This window comes from Oncorhynchus nerka, linkage group LG10 (genome assembly GCF_034236695.1).
Source record: "Oncorhynchus nerka isolate Pitt River linkage group LG10, Oner_Uvic_2.0, whole genome shotgun sequence".
In the NCBI taxonomy this organism is placed as follows: Eukaryota; Metazoa; Chordata; class Actinopteri; order Salmoniformes; family Salmonidae; genus Oncorhynchus; species Oncorhynchus nerka.
Window position 1 is genome coordinate 5,570,801 of NC_088405.1, and position 22,158 is coordinate 5,592,958.

At 49.0% G+C, this 22,158-nt stretch overlaps 1 protein-coding gene across 1 annotated transcript; it reads right to left on the reverse strand.

The window, feature by feature from the left end:
• Nucleotides 1–1,689: 1,689 nt before the first annotated feature.
• Nucleotides 1,690–22,151, reverse strand: LOC135573565 (ryanodine receptor 2-like). Its single transcript, XM_065022825.1, has 9 exons — nt 21,969–22,151; nt 20,924–21,014; nt 15,525–15,665; nt 11,297–11,460; nt 11,096–11,174; nt 10,744–10,833; nt 2,979–3,116; nt 1,917–1,997; nt 1,690–1,818 (listed from the first exon to the last, which is right to left on the reverse strand). Exons 2-9 carry the CDS (start codon nt 20,996–20,998, stop codon nt 1,690–1,692), a joined length of 897 nt encoding a protein of 298 aa, XP_064878897.1. The 5' UTR covers nt 20,999–21,014; nt 21,969–22,151.
• Between the last annotated feature and the right edge of the window lie 7 nt (nt 22,152–22,158).

Below are 22,158 nucleotides of genomic sequence, written 5' to 3' on the forward strand. Positions count from 1 at the left end.
TGTAGCGTGTCACTCAGAGTATGTGTAGCGTGTCACTCAGAGCACGTGTAGCGTGTCACTCAGAGCACGTGTAGCGTGTCACTCAGAGCACGTGTAGCGTGTCACTCAGAGCACGTGTAGCATGTCACTCAGAGCACGTGTAGCGTGTCACTCAGAGCATGTTTAGCGTGTCACTCAGAGCACGTGTAGCGTGTCACATGGTACTCAGAGTATGTGTAGCGTGTCACTCAGAGCATGGGTAGCGTGTCACATGGTACTCAGAGTATGTGTAGCATATCACTCAGAGTATGTATAGCGTGTCACTCAGAGTATGTGTAGCGTGTCACTCAGAGTATGTGTAGCGTGTCACTCAGAGTATGTGTAGCGTGTCACTCAGAGTATGTGTAGCGTGTCACTCAGAGTATGTGTAGCGTGTCACTCAGAGTATGTGTAGCGTGGCACATGGTACTCAGAGTATGTGTAGCGTGTCACTCAGAGTATGTGTAGCGTGTCACATGGTACTCAGAGTATGTGTAGCGTGTCACTCAGAGCATGGGTAGCGTGTCACATGGTACTCAGAGTATGTGTAGCATATCACTCAGAGTATGTATAGCGTGTCACTCAGAGTATGTGTAGCGTGTCACTCAGAGTATGTGTAGCGTGTCACTCAGAGTATGTGTAGCGTGTCACTCAGAGTATGTGTAGCGTGTCACTCAGAGTATGTGTATCGTGTCACTCAGAGTATGTGTAGCGTGTCACTCAGAGCACGTGTAGCGTGTCACTCAGAGTATGTGTATCGTGTCACTCAGAGCATGTGTAGCGTGTCACTCAGAGCATGTGTAGCATGTCACTCAGAGCATGTAGCGTGTCACTCAGAGTATGTGTAGCATGTCACTCAGAGCATGTGTAGCGTGTCACTCAGAGTATGTGTAGCGTGTCACTCAGAGTATGTGTAGCGTGTCACTCAGAGTATGTGTAGCGTGTCACTCAGAGCACGTGTTGCGTGCCACTCAGAGTATGTGTAGCGGGTCACTCAGAGTATGTGTAGCGTGTCACTCAGAGCACGTGTAGCGTGTCACATGGTACTCAGAGTATGTGTAGCGTGTCACTCAGAGTATGTGTAGCGTGTCACCCAGAGTATGTGTAGCGTGTCACTCAGAGTATGTGTAGCGTGTCACTCAGAGCACGTGTAGCGTGTCACTCAGAGCACGTGTAGCGTGTCACTCAGAGCACGTGTAGCGTGTCACTCAGAGCACGTGTAGCATGTCACTCAGAGCACGTGTAGCGTGTCACTCAGAGCATGTTTAGCGTGTCACTCAGAGCACGTGTAGCGTGTCACATGGTACTCAGAGTATGTGTAGCGTGTCACCCAGAGTATGTGTAGCGTGTCACTCAGAGTATGTGTAGCGTGTCACTCAGAGCACGTGTAGCGTGTCACTCAGAGCACGTGTAGCGTGTCACTCAGAGCATGTTTAGCGTGTCACTCAGAGCACGTGTAGCGTGTCACTCAGAGCATGTTTAGCAAGTCACTCAGAGTATGTGTAGCGTGTCACTCAGAGTATGTGTAGCGTGTCACTCAGAGCACGTGTAGCGTGTCACTCAGAGCACGTGTAGCGTGTCACTCAGAGTATGTATAGCGTGTCACTCAGAGTATGTGTAGCGTGTCACTCAGACTATGTGTAGCGTGTCACTCAGAGTATGTGTAGCGTGTCACTCAGAGTATGTGTAGCGTGTCACATGGTACTCAGAGTATGTGTAGCGTGTCACATGGTACTCAGAGTATGTGTAGCGTGTCACATGGTACTCAGAGTATGTGTAGCGTGTCACATGGTACTCAGACTATGTGTAGCGTGTCACATGGTACTCAGAGTATGTGTAGCGTGTCACTCAGAGTATGTGTAGCGTGTCACTCAGAGCACGTGTAGCGTGTCACTCACGTGCAGGTCCCGGGACAGTGTCACATTGCTCATGTCGATGGGTCTGGGGCTGAAACCTGGAGCTCCTTCGACAGAGTGTTGCTGGGAAGAACACAGAGGGAGAGACAGGACTGTTAGCTACTTGACATGTCCTGTAGTCTCAGGACTCTTCTCAGGACTGTTAGCTACTTGACATGTCCTGTAGTCTCAGGACTCTTCTGAGGACTGTTAGCTACTTGACATGTCTTGTAGTCTCAGTACTCTTCTAAGGACTGTTAGCTACTTGACATGTCCTGTAGTCTCAGGACTCTTGTCAGGACTGTTAGCTACTTGACATGTCCTGTAGTCTCAGGACTCTTCTCAGGACTGTTAGCTACTTGACATGTCCTGTAGTCTCAGGACTCTTCTAAGGACTGTTAGCTACTTGACATGTCCTGTAGTCTCAGGACTCTTCTCAGGACTGTTAGCTACTTGACATGTCCTGTAGTCTCAGGACTCTTCTCAGGACTGTTAGCTACTTGACATGTCCTGTAGTCTCAGGACTCTTCTAAGGACTGTTAGCTACTTGACATGTCCTGTAGTCTCAGGACTCTTCTCAGGACTGTTAGCTACTTGACATGTCCTGTAGTCTCAGGACTCTTCTCAGGACCGTTAGCTACTTGACATGTCCTGTAGTCACAGATCCTGTTAGCTACTTGACATGTCCTGTAGTCTCAGGACTCTTCTCAGGACTGTTAGCTACTTGACATGTCCTGTACTTTGCTCTGACAGGTGAAGGACATACTGTATATTCTGCTATGCTGAAACAGTCAGTGTCTACTGTTGGGAATGTCCCTACTGAGCTGTGGAGTGTATGAATCAGAGAGGAGACTGGACGACCACGTAAAGGCATTACCAGGAGCAGTATAACACAGTGCATTAGAATGGATGGAGCAGCTGGAACACAGTGCATTAGAATGGATGGAGCAGCTGGAACATCACAGTCAGTACTGGTACAACACAGTGCATTAGAATGGATGGAGCAGCTGGAACATCACAGTCAGTACTGTACGTTGTTACTGTAAGGCTGTGACCGTCTCCTACCTGGCTGATCTGAGAGATCCTACGTGTTCTGTTGTGTAGGCTGGCTGGGTCTCCCTCCCTGGTCCTCTCTATGCTCCAGCACCACATCACCATCGTCTTCAGAGACTCCTTGATTGGCCAGCGGTACAACTCTTTATCCTAGAGGGACACAGAGAAGAGGCTCAGAGAGAGACTGGCCGGTACAACTCTTTATCCTAGAGGGACACAGAGAAGAGGCTTAGAGAGAGACTGGCCGGTACAACTCTTTATCCTAGAGGGACACAGAGAAGAGACTCAGAGTGAGACTGGACGGTAAGACAAGAGAAGAGACTCAGAGAGAGACTGGCCGGTAGACAGATATATCTCACAGAGAAGAGACTCTGATGACCTGGTTGATGATGGACTGTGTCTGACCTGACCTGGTTGTTGATGAACTGTGTCTGACCTGGTTGTTGATGAACTGAGTCTGACCTGGTTGTTGATGAACTGAGTCTGACCTGGTTGTTGATGAACTGAGTCTGACCTGGTTGTTGATGAACTGAGTCTGACCTGGTTGTTGATGAACTGACCTGGTTGTTGATGGACTGAGTCTGACCTGACCTGGTTGTTGATGAACTGTGTCTGACCTGGTTGTTGATGAACTGAGTCTGACCTGGTTGTTGATGAACTGAGTCTGATCTGGTTGTTGATGAACTGAGTCTGACCTGGTTGTTGATGAACTGAGTCTGACCTGGTTGTTGATGAACTGAGTCTGACCTGGTTGTTGATGAACTGAGTCTGACCTGGTTGTTGATGAACTGAGTCTGACCTGGTTGTTGATGGACTGTGTCTGACCTGACCTGGTTGTTGATGAACTGTGTCTGACCTGGTTGTTGATGAACTGAGTCTGACCTGGTTGTTGATGAACTGAGTCTGACCTGGTTGTTGATGAACTGTCTCTGACCTGGTTGTTGATGAACTGAGTCTGACCTGGTTGTTGATGAACTGAGTCTGACCTGGTTGTTGATGAACTGAGTCTGACCTGGTTGTTGATGAACTGAGTCTGACCTGGTTGTTGATGAACTGAGTCTGACCTGGTTGTTGATGAACTGAGTCTGACCTGGTTGTTGATGAACTGAGTCTGACCTGGTTGTTGATGAACTGAGTCTGACCTGGTTGTTGATGAACTGAGTCTGACCTGGTTGTTGATGAACTGAGTCTGACCTGGTTGTTGATGAACTGTGTATGACCTGGTTGTTGATGAACTGAGTCTGACCTGGTTGTTGATGAACTGAGTCTGACCTGGTTGTTGATGAACTGAGTCTGACCTGGTTGTTGATGAACTGAGTCTGACCTGGTTGTTGATGAACTGAGTCTGACCTGGTTGTTGATGAACTGAGTCTGACCTGGTTGTTGATGAACTGTGTCTGACCTGGTTGTTGATGAACTGAGTCTGACCTGGTTGTTGATGAACTGAGTCTGGCCTGGTTGTTGATGAACTGAGTCTGACCTGGTTGTTGATGAACTGAGTCTGACCTGGTTGTTGATGAACTGAGTCTGGCCTGGTTGTTGATAAACTGAGTCTGACCTGACCTGGTTGTTGATAAACTGAGTCTGACCTGACCACTGTGTTGACCTGGTTGTTGATGAACTGACTGACCTGGTTGTTGATGGACTGTGTCTGACCTGACCTGGTTGTTGATGAACTGTGTCTGACCTGGTTGTTGATGAACTGAGTCTGACCTGGTTGTTGATGAACTGAGTCTGACCTGGTTGTTGATGAACTGAGTCTGACCTGGTTGTTGATGAACTGAGTCTGACCTGGTTGTTGATGAACTGAGTCTGACCTGGTTGTTGATGAACTGAGTCTGACCTGGTTGTTGATGAACTGAGTCTGACCTGGTTGTTGATAAACTGGTCTGACCTGGTTGTTGATGAACTGAGTCTGACCTGACCTGGTTGTTGATGGACTGTGTCTGACCTGACCTGTTGTTGATGAACTGTGTCTGACCTGGTTGTTGATGAACTGAGTCTGACCTGGTTGTTGATGAACTGAGTCTGACCTGGTTGTTGATGAACTGTCTCTGACCTGGTTGTTGATGAACTGAGTCTGACCTGGTTGTTGATGAACTGAGTCTGACCTGGTTGTTGATGAACTGTCTCTGACCTGGTTGTTGATGAACTGAGTCTGACCTGGTTGTTGATGAACTGAGTCTGACCTGGTTGTTGATGAACTGAGTCTGACCTGGTTGTTGATGAACTGAGTCTGACCTGGTTGTTGATGAACTGTGTCTGACCTGGTTGTTGATGAACTGAGTCTGACCTGGTTGTTGATGAACTGTGTATGACCTGGTTGTTGATGAACTGAGTCTGACCTGGTTGTTGATGAACTGAGTCTGGCCTGGTTGTTGATGAACTGAGTCTGACCTGGTTGTTGATGAACTGAGTCTGACCTGGTTGTTGATGAACTGAGTCTGACCTGGTTGTTGATGAACTGAGTCTGACCTGGTTGTTGATGAACTGTCTGACTGACCTGGTTGTTGATGAACTGTTCTGACCTGATGAACTGAGTCTGATGAACTGAGTCTGACCTGGTTGTTGATGAACTGAGTCTGACCTGGTTGTTGATGAACTGAGTCTGACCTGGTTGTTGATGAACTGAGTCTGACCTGGTTGTTGATGAACTGTGTCTGACCTGGTTGTTGATGAACTGAGTCTGACCTGGTTGTTGATGAACTGAGTCTGACCTGGTTGTTGATGAACTGAGTCTGGCCTGGTTGTTGATGAACTGAGTCTGACCTGGTTGTTGATGAACTGAGTCTGACCTGGTTGTTGATGAACTGAGTCTGGCCTGGTTGTTGATAAACTGAGTCTGACCTGACCTGGTTGTTGATAAACTGAGTCTGACCTGACCACTGTGTCTGACCTGGTTGTTGATGAACTGAGTCTGACCTGGTTGTTGATGGACTGTGTCTGACCTGACCTGGTTGTTGATGAACTGTGTCTGACCTGGTTGTTGATGAACTGAGTCTGACCTGGTTGTTGATGAACTGAGTCTGACCTGGTTGTTGATGAACTGAGTCTGACCTGGTTGTTGATGAACTGAGTCTGACCTGGTTGTTGATGAACTGAGTCTGACCTGGTTGTTGATGAACTGAGTCTGACCTGGTTGTTGATGAACTGAGTCTGACCTGGTTGTTGATGAACTGAGTCTGACCTGGTTGTTGATAAACTGAGTCTGACCTGACCTGGTTGTTGATGGACTGTGTCTGACCTGACCTGGTTGTTGATGAACTGAACCTGGTTGTTGATGAACTGTCTGACCTGGTTGTTGATGAACTGAGTCTGACCTGGTTGTTGATGAACTGTCTGACCTGGTTGTTGATGAACTGAGTCTGACCTGGTTGTTGATGAACTGAGTCTGACCTGGTTGTTGATGAACTGTCTCTGACCTGGTTGTTGATGAACTGAGTCTGACCTGGTTGTTGATGAACTGTCTGACCTGGTTGTTGATGAACTGAGTCTGACCTGGTTGTTGATGAACTGAGTCTGACCTGGTTGTTGATGAACTGAGTCTGACCTGGTTGTTGATGAACTGAGTCTGACCTGGTTGTTGATGAACTGTGTATGACCTGGTTGTTGATGAACTGAGTCTGACCTGGTTGTTGATGAACTGAGTCTGACCTGGTTGTTGATGAACTGAGTCTGACCTGGTTGTTGATGAACTGAGTCTGACCTGGTTGTTGATGAACTGAGTCTGATGAACTGAGTCTGACCTGGTTGTTGATGAACTGTGTCTGACCTGGTTGTTGATGAACTGAGTCTGACCTGGTTGTTGATGAACTGAGTCTGGCCTGGTTGTTGATGAACTGAGTCTGACCTGGTTGTTGATGAACTGAGTCTGACCTGGTTGTTGATGAACTGAGTCTGGCCTGGTTGTTGATAAACTGAGTCTGACCTGACCTGGTTGTTGATAAACTGAGTCTGACCTGACCACTGTGTCTGACCTGGTTGTTGATGAACTGAGTCTGACCTGGTTGTTGATGGACTGTGTCTGACCTGACCTGGTTGTTGATGAACTGTGTCTGACCTGGTTGTTGATGAACTGAGTCTGACCTGGTTGTTGATGAACTGAGTCTGACCTGGTTGTTGATGAACTGAGTCTGACCTGGTTGTTGATGAACTGAGTCTGACCTGGTTGTTGATGAACTGAGTCTGACCTGGTTGTTGATGAACTGAGTCTGACCTGGTTGTTGATGAACTGAGTCTGACCTGGTTGTTGATAAACTGTGTCTGACCTGGTTGTTGATGAACTGAGTCTGACCTGACCTGGTTGTTGATGGACTGTGTCTGACCTGACCTGGTTGTTGATGAACTGTGTCTGACCTGGTTGTTGATGAACTGAGTCTGACCTGGTTGTTGATGAACTGAGTCTGACCTGGTTGTTGATGAACTGTCTCTGACCTGGTTGTTGATGAACTGAGTCTGACCTGGTTGTTGATGAACTGAGTCTGACCTGGTTGTTGATGAACTGTCTCTGACCTGGTTGTTGATGAACTGAGTCTGACCTGGTTGTTGATGAACTGTGTCTGACCTGGTTGTTGATGAACTGAGTCTGACCTGGTTGTTGATGAACTGAGTCTGACCTGGTTGTTGATGAACTGTGTCTGACCTGGTTGTTGATGAACTGAGTCTGACCTGGTTGTTGATGAACTGTGTATGACCTGGTTGTTGATGAACTGAGTCTGACCTGGTTGTTGATGAACTGAGTCTGGCCTGGTTGTTGATGAACTGAGTCTGACCTGGTTGTTGATGAACTGAGTCTGACCTGGTTGTTGATGAACTGAGTCTGACCTGGTTGTTGATGAACTGAGTCTGGCCTGGTTGTTGATAAACTGAGTCTGACCTGACCTGGTTGTTGATAAACTGAGTCTGACCTGACCACTGTGTCTGACCTGGTTGTTGATGAACTGAGTCTGACCTGGTTGTTGATGAACTGAGTCTGACCTGGTTGTTGATGAACTGTGTCTGACCTGGTTGTTGATGAACTGAGTCTGACCTGGTTGTTGATGAACTGAGTCTGGCCTGGTTGTTGATGAACTGAGTCTGACCTGGTTGTTGATGAACTGAGTCTGACCTGGTTGTTGATGAACTGAGTCTGGCCTGGTTGTTGATAAACTGAGTCTGACCTGACCTGGTTGTTGATAAACTGAGTCTGACCTGACCTGGTTGTTGATAAACTGAGTCTGACCTGACCACTGTGTCTGACCTGGTTGTTGATGAACTGAGTCTGACCTGGTTGTTGATGAACTGAGTCTGACCTGGTTGTTGATGAACTGTGTCTGACCTGGTTGTTGATGAACTGAGTCTGACCTGGTTGTTGATGAACTGAGTCTGGCCTGGTTGTTGATGAACTGAGTCTGACCTGGTTGTTGATGAACTGAGTCTGACCTGGTTGTTGATGAACTGAGTCTGGCCTGGTTGTTGATAAACTGAGTCTGACCTGACCTGGTTGTTGATAAACTGAGTCTGACCTGACCACTGTGTCTGACCTGGTTGTTGATGAACTGAGTCTGACCTGGTTGTTGATGGACTGTGTCTGACCTGACCTGGTTGTTGATGAACTGTGTCTGACCTGGTTGTTGATGAACTGAGTCTGACCTGGTTGTTGATGAACTGAGTCTGACCTGGTTGTTGATGAACTGAGTCTGACCTGGTTGTTGATGAACTGAGTCTGACCTGGTTGTTGATGAACTGAGTCTGACCTGGTTGTTGATGAACTGAGTCTGACCTGGTTGTTGATGAACTGAGTCTGACCTGGTTGTTGATAAACTGAGTCTGACCTGACCTGGTTGTTGATGGACTGTGTCTGACCTGACCTGGTTGTTGATGAACTGTGTCTGACCTGGTTGTTGATGAACTGAGTCTGACCTGGTTGTTGATGAACTGAGTCTGACCTGGTTGTTGATGAACTGTCTCTGACCTGGTTGTTGATGAACTGAGTCTGACCTGGTTGTTGATGAACTGAGTCTGACCTGGTTGTTGATGAACTGTCTCTGACCTGGTTGTTGATGAACTGAGTCTGACCTGGTTGTTGATGAACTGTGTCTGACCTGGTTGTTGATGAACTGAGTCTGACCTGGTTGTTGATGAACTGAGTCTGACCTGGTTGTTGATGAACTGTGTCTGACCTGGTTGTTGATGAACTGAGTCTGACCTGGTTGTTGATGAACTGTGTCTGACCTGGTTGTTGATGAACTGAGTCTGACCTGGTTGTTGATGAACTGAGTCTGGCCTGGTTGTTGATGAACTGAGTCTGACCTGGTTGTTGATGAACTGAGTCTGACCTGGTTGTTGATGAACTGAGTCTGACCTGGTTGTTGATGAACTGAGTCTGGCCTGGTTGTTGATAAACTGAGTCTGACCTGACCTGGTTGTTGATAAACTGAGTCTGACCTGACCACTGTGTCTGACCTGGTTGTTGATGAACTGAGTCTGACCTGGTTGTTGATGGACTGTGTCTGACCTGGTTGTTGATGAACTGAGTCTGACCTGGTTGTTGATGAACTGAGTCTGACCTGGTTGTTGATGAACTGAGTCTGACCTGGTTGTTGATGAACTGAGTCTGACCTGGTTGTTGATGAACTGAGTCTGACCTGGTTGTTGATGAACTGAGTCTGACCTGGTTGTTGATGAACTGAGTCTGACCTGGTTGTTGATGAACTGAGTCTGACCTGGTTGTTGATAAACTGTGTCTGACCTGGTTGTTGATGAACTGAGTCTGACCTGACCTGGTTGTTGATGTACTGTGTCTGACCTGACCTGGTTGTTGATGAACTGAGTCTGACCTGGTTGTTGATGAACTGAGTCTGACCTGGTTGTTGATGAACTGAGTCTGACCTGGTTGTTGATGAACTGAGTCTGACCTGGTTGTTGATGAACTGAGTCTGACCTGGTTGTTGATGAACTGAGTCTGACCTGGTTGTTGATAAACTGTGTCTGACCTGGTTGTTGATGAACTGAGTCTGACCTGACCTGGTTGTTGATGGACTGTGTCTGACCTGACCTGGTTGTTGATGAACTGAGTCTGGCCTGGTTGTTGATGAACTGAGTCTGACCTGGTTGTTGATGAACTGAGTCTGACCTGGTTGTTGATGAACTGTCTCTGACCTGGTTGTTGATGAACTGAGTCTGACCTGGTTGTTGATGAACTGAGTCTGACCTGGTTGTTGATGAACTGTCTCTGACCTGGTTGTTGATGAACTGAGTCTGACCTGGTTGTTGATGAACTGTGTCTGACCTGGTTGTTGATGAACTGAGTCTGACCTGGTTGTTGATGAACTGAGTCTGACCTGGTTGTTGATGAACTGTGTCTGACCTGGTTGTTGATGAACTGAGTCTGACCTGGTTGTTGATGAACTGTGTATGACCTGGTTGTTGATGAACTGAGTCTGACCTGGTTGTTGATGAACTGAGTCTGGCCTGGTTGTTGATGAACTGAGTCTGACCTGGTTGTTGATGAACTGAGTCTGACCTGGTTGTTGATGAACTGAGTCTGACCTGGTTGTTGATGAACTGAGTCTGACCTGGTTGTTTACATTTACATTTAAGTTGGTTGTTTACATTGGTTGTTGATGAACTGAGTCTGGCCTGGTTGTTGATAAACTGAGTCTGACCTGTCCTGGTTGTTGATAAACTGAGTCTGACCTGACCACTGTGTCTGACCTGGTTGTTGATGAACTGAGTCTGACCTGGTTGTAGACTAACAAATGATAGAACACAGCCTCGTGTTCCAGTACGATCTTACCTTCTCTGACAGCCCTTTATAGGGCTTGAGGAGAGGGTGGGCTTTAGAGGCCTCACACACCTTGTCCCCGTGAACCCAGCCGTTGGAAAACTGAGACAGACGAGAGAGAGATATAGGAGAGAGAGAAATAGATTAATGAATTAATCAATGACTGAATCAATGAATCAATGGCTGAATCAATGGCTGAATCAATGACTGACTCAATGAATCAATGACTGAATCAATGAATCAATAAATGAATCAATGAATCAATGACTGAATCAATGAATCAATGGCTGAATCAATTAATCTATGACTGAATCAATTAATCAATTTCCTCATTCAATCAAGCGCTTCGAGACAACGCCCTCACCTTGTCCATGGACCACTTGTCATGTGAATGCTCAGCATATTTAGTGACAAAGTGATCCAGCTTCTCCGGGACGTTCACACTGGGCCACAGCAGGAGACACAAAAGAAGTACAACGACCGTCACTGTCACACGCCCCGTCAGAAAGAAGAGAATACCTTGATTATATTCGGACTGAATCAACTGAATCAACGTTGGTCTTACTTGGTGGTGTCTGCTGGCTGTGGGTTGAAGTTTCCCTCGGGGTCCATAGAGGACTGTTTCTCCATCACGGCCACATAGTTACTCTCCATGTAGTCAGGTGGTAGTGCCCCGGCCACGGCACTCAGACACGGGAGAGCCAGCTTAAACAGCTCCTGGTCGTACCTCTGGAGAGGGAGAGGAGACCGCTGCATATGAAGAGAGAGAGAGTGTGTGTGTGTGTGTGTGTGTGTGTGTGTGTGTGTGTGTGTGTGTGTGTGTGTGTGTGTGTGTGTGTGTGTGTGTGTGTGTGTGTGTGTGTGTGTGTGTGTGTAGTCAGGAACCACAGCAGAGACAGTTTAAACAGCTTCTGGACCCCTGGTCAGGACAGAGACAGTTTAAACAGCTTCTGGACCCCTGGTCGGGTCAGAGACAGTTTAAACAGCTTCTGGACCCCTGGTCGGGTCAGAGACAGTTTAAACAGCTTCTGGACCCCCCTGGTCGGGTCAGAGACAGTTTAAACAGCTTCTGGACCCCTGGTCGGGTCAGAGACAGTTTAAACAGCTTCTGGACCCCTGGTCGGGGCAGAGACAGTTTAAACAGCTTCTGGACCCCTGGTCAGGACAGAGACAGTTTAAACAGCTTCTGGACCCCTGGTCAGGACAGAGACAGTTTAAACAGCTTCTGGGCCCCTGGTCAGGGCAGAGACAGTTTAAACAGCTTCTGGACCCCTGGTCGGGGCAGGACAGAGACAGTTTAAACAGCTTCTGGACCCCTGGTCAGGACAGGGCAGAGACAGTTTAAACAGCTTCTGGACCCCTGGTCGGGGCAGGACAGCTACAGTTTAAACAGCTTCTGGACCCCTGGTCAGGACAGGTCAGAGACAGTTTAAACAGCTTCTGGACCCCTGGTCAGGTCAGAGACAGTTTAAACAGCTTCTGGACCCCTGGTCGGGGCAGGACAGAGACAGTTTAAACAGCTTCTGGACCCCTGGTCAGGACAGGGCAGAGACAGTTTAAACAGCTTCTGGACCCCTGGTTGGGGCAGGACAGAGACAGTTTAAACAGCTTCTGGACCCCTGGTCGGGGCAGGTCAGAGACAGTTTAAACAGCTTCTGGACCCCTGGTCGGGACAGGTCAGAGACAGTTTAAACAGCTTCTGGACCCCTGGTCAGGACAGAGACAGTTTAAACAGCTTCTGGACCCCTGGTCGGGGCAGGACAGCTACAGTTTAAACAGCTTCTGGACCCCTGGTCAGGTCAGAGACAGTTTAAACAGCTTCTGGACCCCTGGTCGGGGCAGGACAGAGACAGTTTAAACAGCTTCTGGACCCCTGGTTGGGACAGAGACAGTTTAAACAGCTTCTGGACCCCTGGTCGGGGCAGGACAGAGACAGTTTAAACAGCTTCTGGACCCCTGGTCGGGTCAGAGACAGTTTAAACAGCTTCTGGACCCCTGGTCGGGTCAGGTCAGAGACAGTTTAAACAAAAGACTAATATGAAGCTTTGTCTCGACATAAAACACGAATCACTTTATAACCCAGTGATGGTGAACAAGGTCATGTGAGTGATGTTTCCCCACTGACCACTTCCCTGGACCACTGGAGGGCCCTGACCACTCCCAGGGTAAGATAGTATGGTAGGTGATGTTTCCCCTGACCACTGGAGGGCCCTGACCACTTTAGAGGCCCTGACCACTAGAGGGCCCTGACCACTCCCAGGGTAAGATAGTATGGTAGGTGATGTTTCCCCTAACCACTAGAGGGCCCTGACCACTCAGAGGGCCCTGAACTAGAGGGCCCTGACCACTAGAGGGCCCTGACCAGTCCCAGTGTAAGATAGTATGGTAGGTGATGTTTCCCCATAAAACACGAATCACTAGAACCCTGATGGTGAACACTGAGGGCCCTGACCACTAGAGGCCCTGACCACTAGAGGGCCCTGACCACTCCCAGGGTAAGATAGTATGGTAGGTGATGTTTCCCCTGACCACTAGAGGGCCCTGACCACTAGAGGGCCCTGACCACTAGAGGGCCCTGACCACTCCCAGGGTAAGATAGTATGGTAGGTGATGTTTCCCCCTGACCACTAGAGGGCCCTGACCACTAGAGGGCCCTGACCACTAGAGGGCCCTGACCACTAGAGGGCCCTGACCACTCCCAGGGTAAGATAGTATGGTAGGTGATGTTTCCCCCTGACCACTAGAGGGCCCTGACCACTAGAGGGCCCTGACCACTAGAGGGCCCTGACCACTCCCAGGGTAAGATAGTATGGTAGGTGATGTTTCCCCCTGACCACTAGAGGGCCCTGACCACTAGAGGGCCCTGACCACTAGAGGGCCCTGACCACTCCCAGGGTAAGATAGTATGGTAGGTGATGTTTCCCCCTGACCACTAGAGGGCCCTGACCACTAGAGGGCCCTGACCACTAGAGGGCCCTGACCACTCCCAGGGTAAGATAGTATGGTAGGTGATGTTTCCCACTGACCACTAGAGGGCCCTGACCACTAGAGGGCCCTAAACCATCACAATCTCAGCATCTTCAATAGGTGATAATACCACAGTAGATGGACTGAACACCACAGTAGATACTGAATACCACAGTAGATGGACTGAATACCACAGTAGATGGACTGAATACCACAGTAGATGGACTGAATACCACAGTAGATGGACTGATTACCACAGTAGGTGGACTGATTACCACAGTAGATGGACTGAATACCACAGTAGATGGACTGAATACCACAGTAGATGGACTGATTACCACAGTAGATGGACTGAATACCACAGTAGATGGACTGATTACCACAGTAGATGGACTGATTACCACAGTAGATGGACTGAATACCACAGTAGATGGACTGAATACCACAGTAGATGGACTGAATACCACAGTAGATGGACTGATTACCACTGTAGATGGACTGAATACCACAGTAGATGGACTGAATACCACAGTAGATGGACTGAATACCACAGAAGATGGACTGAATACCACAGTAGATGGACTGAATACCACAGTAGATGGACTGAATACCACAGTAGATGGACTGAATACCACAGTAGATGGACTGAATACCACTGTAGATGGACTGAATACCACAGTAGATGGACTGAATACCACAGTAGATGGACTGAATACCACAGAAGATGGACTGAATACCACAGTAGATGGACTGAATACCACATAGATGGACTGAATACCACAGTAGATGGACTGAATACCACAGTAGATGGACTGAATACCACAGTAGATGGACTGATTACCACAGTAGGTGGACTGATTACCACAGTAGATGGACTGAATACCACAGTAGATGGACTGAATACCACAGTAGATGGACTGATTACCACAGTAGATGGACTGAATACCACAGTAGATGGACTGATTACCACAGTAGATGGACTGATTACCACAGTAGATGGACTGAATACCACAGTAGATGGACTGAATACCACAGTAGATGGACTGAATACCACAGTAGATGGACTGAATACCACAGTAGATGGACTGATTACCACTGTAGATGGACTGAATACCACAGTAGATGGACTGAATACCACAGTAGATGGACTGAATACCACAGAAGATGGACTGAATACCACAGTAGATGGACTGAATACCACAGTAGATGGACTGAATACCACAGTAGATGGACTGAATACCACAGTAGATGGACTGATTACCACTGTAGATGGACTGAATACCACAGTAGATGGACTGAATACCACAGTAGATGGACTGAATACCACAGAAGATGGACTGAATACCACAGTAGATGGACTGAATACCACAGTAGATGGACTGAATACCACAGTAGATGGACTGAATACCACAGTAGATGGACTGAATACCACAGTAGATGGACTGAATAGCACAGTAGATGGACTGAATACCACAGTAGATGTAGTCCACAGGAGGTTGGTGACACCTTCATTTTGGGAGGACGGGGCTCGTTGTAACGGATGTGTGTGTGTGCGTGTGTGTGTGTGTGTGTTTGTGTGTGTGTATATGTGTATATGTGTGTGTATATGTGTGTGTAGTCCACAGGAGGTTGGTGACACCTTCATTTTGGGAGGACGGGGCTCGTTGTAACGGATGGAACGGGTAAACAGCAGAACGGTATCTAATACATTCGACGCGTGGTTTCCACGGTTTCCAGGTGTTCCGATGCCCTTTACTCCGTTGCAGACGTTATTATGAGCCCCGCCCTCCTCCCCATCACCAGCCACCACTGGATGTAGTCTGTACCTTGCGAGACAGGGCATCGAAGATGCCCCAGAACAGCTTCCTGGAGAGGTGCAGCTCTTCGTCCGACGACGCCCCAAAGCTCCCCCAGCCGCCCGCCAGACAGTAGTACTTCCAACAACGCTCGTAGTGATTGGTCAACAGCTGAAACATCAAGATACACAGTCTACCATCGTGCTCAAAGATACATGATTACTGAACACCTCAGAAACACACACAATACTATAATGAGGTTGGAGGAGGACCAACCCGTGTGCCCGGGTTGGAGCGATCTGGTCGCATCCGCGCTTCGGTCTGCAGGTTGTATAACTTTTTCATTACATTTCATTACATTTCATTATAGTACAACGGTCTGATTTGTCTAATCTTAGCAATTTCCTCTTAGCTAGCTACATAGTCGTCGTTGTATCAAAGATAATTGCGTAATTATCGTATTTCGTCGTCTCCTATCTGTCCAACACGTTCACCGTCTACCGTAGCACTGTAGTACTATCACACTCAACTGAACGTCTTGATTAGTGTAGTGTTAGCTAGCTACATAGCTAGCTACATAGTTGTCTTTGCTGTCTTCGTATCCAAGATAATTGTGTAGCTTAGAGTGTGGAGTCTTAGAGTGATAATTGCGTTATTATTGTATTTCGTCGCCCTCCTATCTGCCTAGCAGCTAGCATACGTTCACCGGCTACCGTAGCACTGTAGTAACTATCACACTCAACCGAACGACTTGATTAGTGTAGTATTAGATAGCTACATAGTTGTCTTTGCTGTCTTCGTATCCAAGATAATTGTGTAGTTTAGAGTGTGTAGTCTTAGAGTGATTATCTTAATTCACCGAGGTTAGCTAGCCAGCTATTTTGTCGTCCTTAACGTAGGAGACACTCCTAGCTAGCCAATAGCCAGCCAACGTCTACTGAATAGAACTTTCGCATTCCGGTCGCATTCCGCGTCGCTCCACAGGTAGTATCACTTTTTCACTTCATTTCATTACAGTCCCAACGGTGTGATTTGTTTGATCGTAGCTAGCTACATAGCTAGCTACATAGCCGTCTTTGTTTCAAAGATAATTGTGTAGTCTAGAGCGATTTTCTAGGTTAGCTAGCCAGCTATTGTCGTTCTCCTACGCGACGTAACGTAACCAACACTGCTAGCTAGCCAGCTAGCTCCCGATAAGCAGCATTGTAGAAACTTCACACTCAACGGTACGACTTGATTAGGGTAGTGTCAACAACGCAGCTAGCCTACCCCAGCAGTACTCTATCATTTTAATCATTTTAGTCAATTAGATTCTTGCTACGTAAGCTTAACTTTCTGAACATTCGAGACGTGTAGTCCACTTGTCATTCCAATCTCCTCTGCATTAGCGTAGCCTCTTCTCTAGCCTGTCAACTATGTGTCTGTCTATCCCTGTTCTCTCCTCTCTGCACAGACCATACAAACGCTCCACACCGCATGGCCGCAGCCACCCTAATCTGGTGGTCCCAGCGCGCACGACCCACGTGGAGTTCCAGGTCTCCGGTAGCCTCTGGAACTGCCGATCTGCGGCCAACAAGGCAGAGTTCATCTCAGCCTATGTCTCCCTCCAGTCCCTCGACTTCTTGGCTCTGACGGAAACATGGATCACCACAGACAACACCGCTACTCCTACTGCTCTCTCTTCGTCCGCCCACGTGCTCTCGCACACCCCGAGAGCTTCTGGTCAGCGGGGTGGTGGCACCGGGATCCTCATCTATCCCAAGTGGTCATTCTCTCTTTCTCCCCTTACCCATCTGTCTATCGCCTCCTTTGAATTCCATGCTGTCACAGTTACCAGCCCTTTCAAGCTTAACATCCTTATCATTTATCGCCCTCCAGGTTCCTCGGAGAGTTCATCAATGAGCTTGATGCCTTGATAAGCTCCTTTCCTGAGGACGGCTCACCTCTCACAGTTCTGGGCGACTTTAACCTCCCCACGTCTACCTTTGACTCATTCCTCTCTGCCTCCTTCTTTCCACTCCTCTCCTCTTTTGACCTCACCCTCTCACCTTCCCCCCTACTCACAAGGCAGGCAATACGCTCGACCTCATCTTTACTAGATGCTGTTCCTCCACTAACCTCACTGCAACTCCCCTCCAAGTCTCCGACCACTACCTTGTATCCTTTTCCCTCTCGCTCTCATCCAACACTTCCCACACTGCCCCCTACTCGGATGGTATCGCGCCGTCCCAACCTTCGCTCTCTCTCCCCCGCTACTCTCTCCTCTTCCATCCTATCATCTCTTCCCTCTGCTCAAACCTTCTCCAACCTATCTCCTGATTCTGCCTCCTCAACCCTCCTCTCCTCCCTTTCTGCATCCTTTGACTCTCTAGTCCCCTATCCTCCAGGCCGGCTCGGTCCTCCCCTCCCGCTCCGTGGCTCAACGACTCATTGCGAGCTCACAGAACAGGGCTCCGGGCAGCCGAGCGGAAATGGAGGAAAACTCGCCTCCCTGCAGACCTGGCATCCTTTCACTCCCTCCTCTCTACATTTTCCTCCTCTGTCTCTGCTGCTAAAGCCACTTTCTACCACTCTAAATTCCAAGCATCTGCCTCTAACCCTAGGAAGCTCTTTGCCACCTTCTCCTCCCTCTTGAATCCTCCTCCCCCTCCCCCTCCTCCCTCTCTGCAGATGACTTCGTCAACCATTTTGAAAAGAAGGTCGACGACATCCGATCCTCGTTTGCTAAGTCAAACGACACCGCTGGTTCTGCTCACACTGCCCTACCCTGTGCTCTGACCTCTTTCTCCCCTCTCTCTCCAGATGACATCTCACGTCTTGTGACGGCCGGCCGCCCAACAACCTGCCCGCTTGACCCTATCCCCTCCTCTCTTCTCCAGACCATCTCCGGTGACCTTCTCCCTTACCTCACCTCGCTCATCAACTCATCCCTGACCGCTGGCTACGTCCCTCCCGTCTTCAAGAGAGCGAGAGTTGCACCCCTTCTGAAAAAACCTACACTCGATCCCTCCGATGTCAACAACTACAGACCAGTATCCCTTCTTTCTTTTCTCTCCAAAACTCTTGAACGTGCCGTCCTTGGCCAGCTCTCCCGCTATCTCTCTCAGAATGACCTTCTTGATCCAAATCAGTCAGGTTTCAAGACTAGTCATTCAACTGAGACTGCTCTTCTCTGTATCACGGAGGCGCTCCGCACTGCTAAAGCTAACTCTCTCTCCTCTGCTCTCATCCTTCTAGACCTATCGGCTGCCTTCGATACTGTGAACCATCAGATCCTCCTCTCCACCCTCTCCGAGTTGGGCATCTCCGGCGCGGCCCACGCTTGGATTGCGTCCTACCTGACAGGTCGCTCCTACCAGGTGGCGTGGCGAGAATCCGTCTCCTCACCACGTGCTCTCACCACTGGTGTCCCCCAGGGCTCTGTTCTAGGCCCTCTCCTATTCTCGCTATACACCAAGTCACTTGGCTCTGTCATAACCTCACATGGTCTCTCCTATCATTGCTATGCAGACGACACACAATTAATCTTCTCCTTTCCCCCTTCTGACGACCAGGTGGCGAATCGCATCTCTGCATGTCTGGCAGACATATCAGTGTGGATGACGGATCATCACCTCAAGCTGAACCTCGGCAAGACGGAGCTGCTCTTCCTCCCGGGGAAGGACTACCCGTTCCATGATCTCGCCATCACGGTTGACAACTCCATTGTGTCCTCGTCCCAGAGCGCTAAGAACCTTGGCGTGATCCTGGACAACACCCTGTCGTTCTCAAATAACATCAAGGCGGTGGCCCGTTCCTGTAGGTTCATGCTCTACAACATCCGCAGAGTACGACCCTGCCTCACACAGGAAGCGGCGCAGGTCCTAATCCAGGCACTTGTCATCTCCCGTCTGGATTACTGCAACTCGCTGTTGGCTGGGCTCCCTGCCTGTGCCATTAAACCCCTACAACTCATCCAGAACGCCGCAGCCCGTCTGGTGTTCAACCTTCCCAAGTTCTCTCACGTCACCCCGCTCCTCCGCTCTCTCCACTGGCTTCCAGTTGAAGCTCGCATCCGCTACAAGACCATGGTGCTTGCCTACGGAGCTGTGAGGGGAACGGCACCTCACTACCTCCAGGCTCTGATCAGGCCCTACACCCAAACAAGGGCACTGCGTTCATCCACCTCTGGCCTGCTCGCCTCCCTACCACTGAGGAAGTACAGTTCCCGCTCAGCCCAGTCAAAACTGTTCGCTGCTCTGGCTCCCCAATGGTGGAACAAACTCCCTCACGACGCCAGGACAGCGGAGTCAATCACCACCTTCCGGAGACACCTGAAACCCCACCTCTTTAAGGAATACCTAGGATAGGATAAAGTAATCCTTCTCCCCCCCCCCCTTAAAAGACCTAGATGCACTATTGTAAAGTGGCTGTTCCACTGGATGTCATAAGGTGAAAGCACCAATTTGTAAGTCGCTCTGGATAAGAGCGTCTGCTAAATGACTTAAATGTAAATGTAAATGTAGGAGGATGATGGAGGAGGATGAGGAGGAGGAGGTTGGAGGATGCATGATTACTGAACACCTCAGAAACACACACAATACTATAATGAGGTTGGAGGAGGAGGTTGGAGGATGTGGTTGGAGGAGGAGGAGGAGGTTGGAGGAGGAGGATGGAGGAGGAGGATGGAGGAGGAGGAGGAGGTTGGAGGAGGAGGAGGAGGTTGGAGGAGGAGGATGGAGGAGGTTGGAGGAGGTTGGAGGAGGAGGAGGAGGTTGGAGGAGGAGGATGGAGGAGGAGGAGGAGGAGGGAGGAGGAGGAGGTTGGAGGAGGAGTATGGAGGAGGAGTTGGAGGTTGGAGGAGGGAGGAGGAGGTTGTATGAGGTTGGAGGAGGAGGATGTTGGATGAGGATGAGGTTGGAGGATGAGGTTGGAGGAGGTTGGAGGAGGAGGTTGGATGAGGTTGGAGGAGGAGGAGGAGGTTGGATGAGGATAAGGTTGGAGGAGGAGGAGGAGGTTGATGGAGGAGGTTGGAGAAGGATGAGGAGGAGGATGATGGAGGAGGAGGTTGGAGGAGGATGAGGAGGAGGATGATGGAGGAGGAGGTTGGAGGAGGATGAGGAGGAGGACGACGGAGGAGGAGGTTGGATGAGGTTGGAGGATGAGGTTGGAGGATGAGGTTGGAGGAGGATGAGGAGGAGGGTGATGGAGGAGGAGGTTGGATGAGGTTGGAGGAGGAGGTTGGATGAGGTTGGAGGATGAGGTTGGAGGAGGGAGGGAAAGAAGGAGGGAGGAGGAGGTTGGACGAGGAGGTTGGAGGAGGGAGGGATGGAAGGAGGGAGGAGGAGGCTGGAGGAGGAGGCTGGATGAGGTTGGCGGAGGAGGTTGGAGGATGAGGTTGGAGGAGGCTACAGAGAAGAATGGCTACAGAGAAGAAGACCTAATGAAACCTTGAGAGGCATCTTGGTGTGTTCGTTGAGGAGAGGAACATCGAACACCAAGCGTCTCAGCAGGTGTTGCATCATGGACGGCCTCAGTTGACTGGGAACACACACACACACGCACACACACACACACACACACACACACACACACACACACACACACACACACACACACACACACACACACACACTTATTAAAGGACCACTACCGTAGAAGTAGGAAAGTGTACCCCTCACATCCCATAGCCACACCTACAGATGTAGGATCAGAATTTGAGCCAGTTTGCTATGGCAGGAAAAAAAATACCGAAGTAACAGGAAATGTGAATTATTATGTAGATTATAATGAATGGACATTTCTGTAGGGGTTGATAATCTAGTCTGACATTTCTAAATCGTAATTACAAAACTTCAGAAGCCTTATAAAACCTCAAATACACTACACATTTTTCCACAGGATGATCAAATTAAGATCCTACATCTGTAGCCAGAAGATAGATAGTCACATAGAGAGTGTTTCCATCCCTACAGTTGTAACCATCCCTTACCCACAGGTGGCCAGTCAAATATACTAGCAGAGAGTAACCCAAAAGCCATTCCTTACCCACAGGTGGCCAGTCAAATATACTAGCAGAGAGTAACCCGAAAGCCATTCCTTACCCACAGGAGGCCAGTCAAATATACTAGCAGAGAGTAACCCGAAAGCCCTTCCTTACCCACAGGTGGCCAGTCAAATATACTAGCAGACAGTAACCCGAAAGCCATCCCTTACCCACAGGTGGCCAGACAAATATACTAGCAGTTAGTAACCCAAAAGCCCTTCCTTACCCACAGGTGGCCAGTCAAATATACTAGCAGAGAGTAACCCAAAAGCCCTTCCTTACCCACAGGTGGCCAGTCAAATATACTAGCAGAAAGTAACCCGAAAGCCATCCCTTACCCACAGGTGGCCAGTCAAATATACTAGCAGACAGTAACCCGAAAGCCCTTCCTTACCCACAGGTGGCCAGTCAAATATACTAGCAGAGAGTAACCCAAAGCCCTTCCTTACCCACAGGTGGCCAGTAGACACTCCTCGATAGCGTCTCTCTGTGCCTTGGTGAGGCAGCATCCTTTAGAGAGCCGGTAGACGGTGTGAAGTAGAGAGTCTATGAGCGAGGCGTAGGGCTCTGTCCCAGCGAACAGCGGGGCACACTTAGTGAGCAGGGGAAGAACCGCTGTACACAGGTACCTGTTGAGGG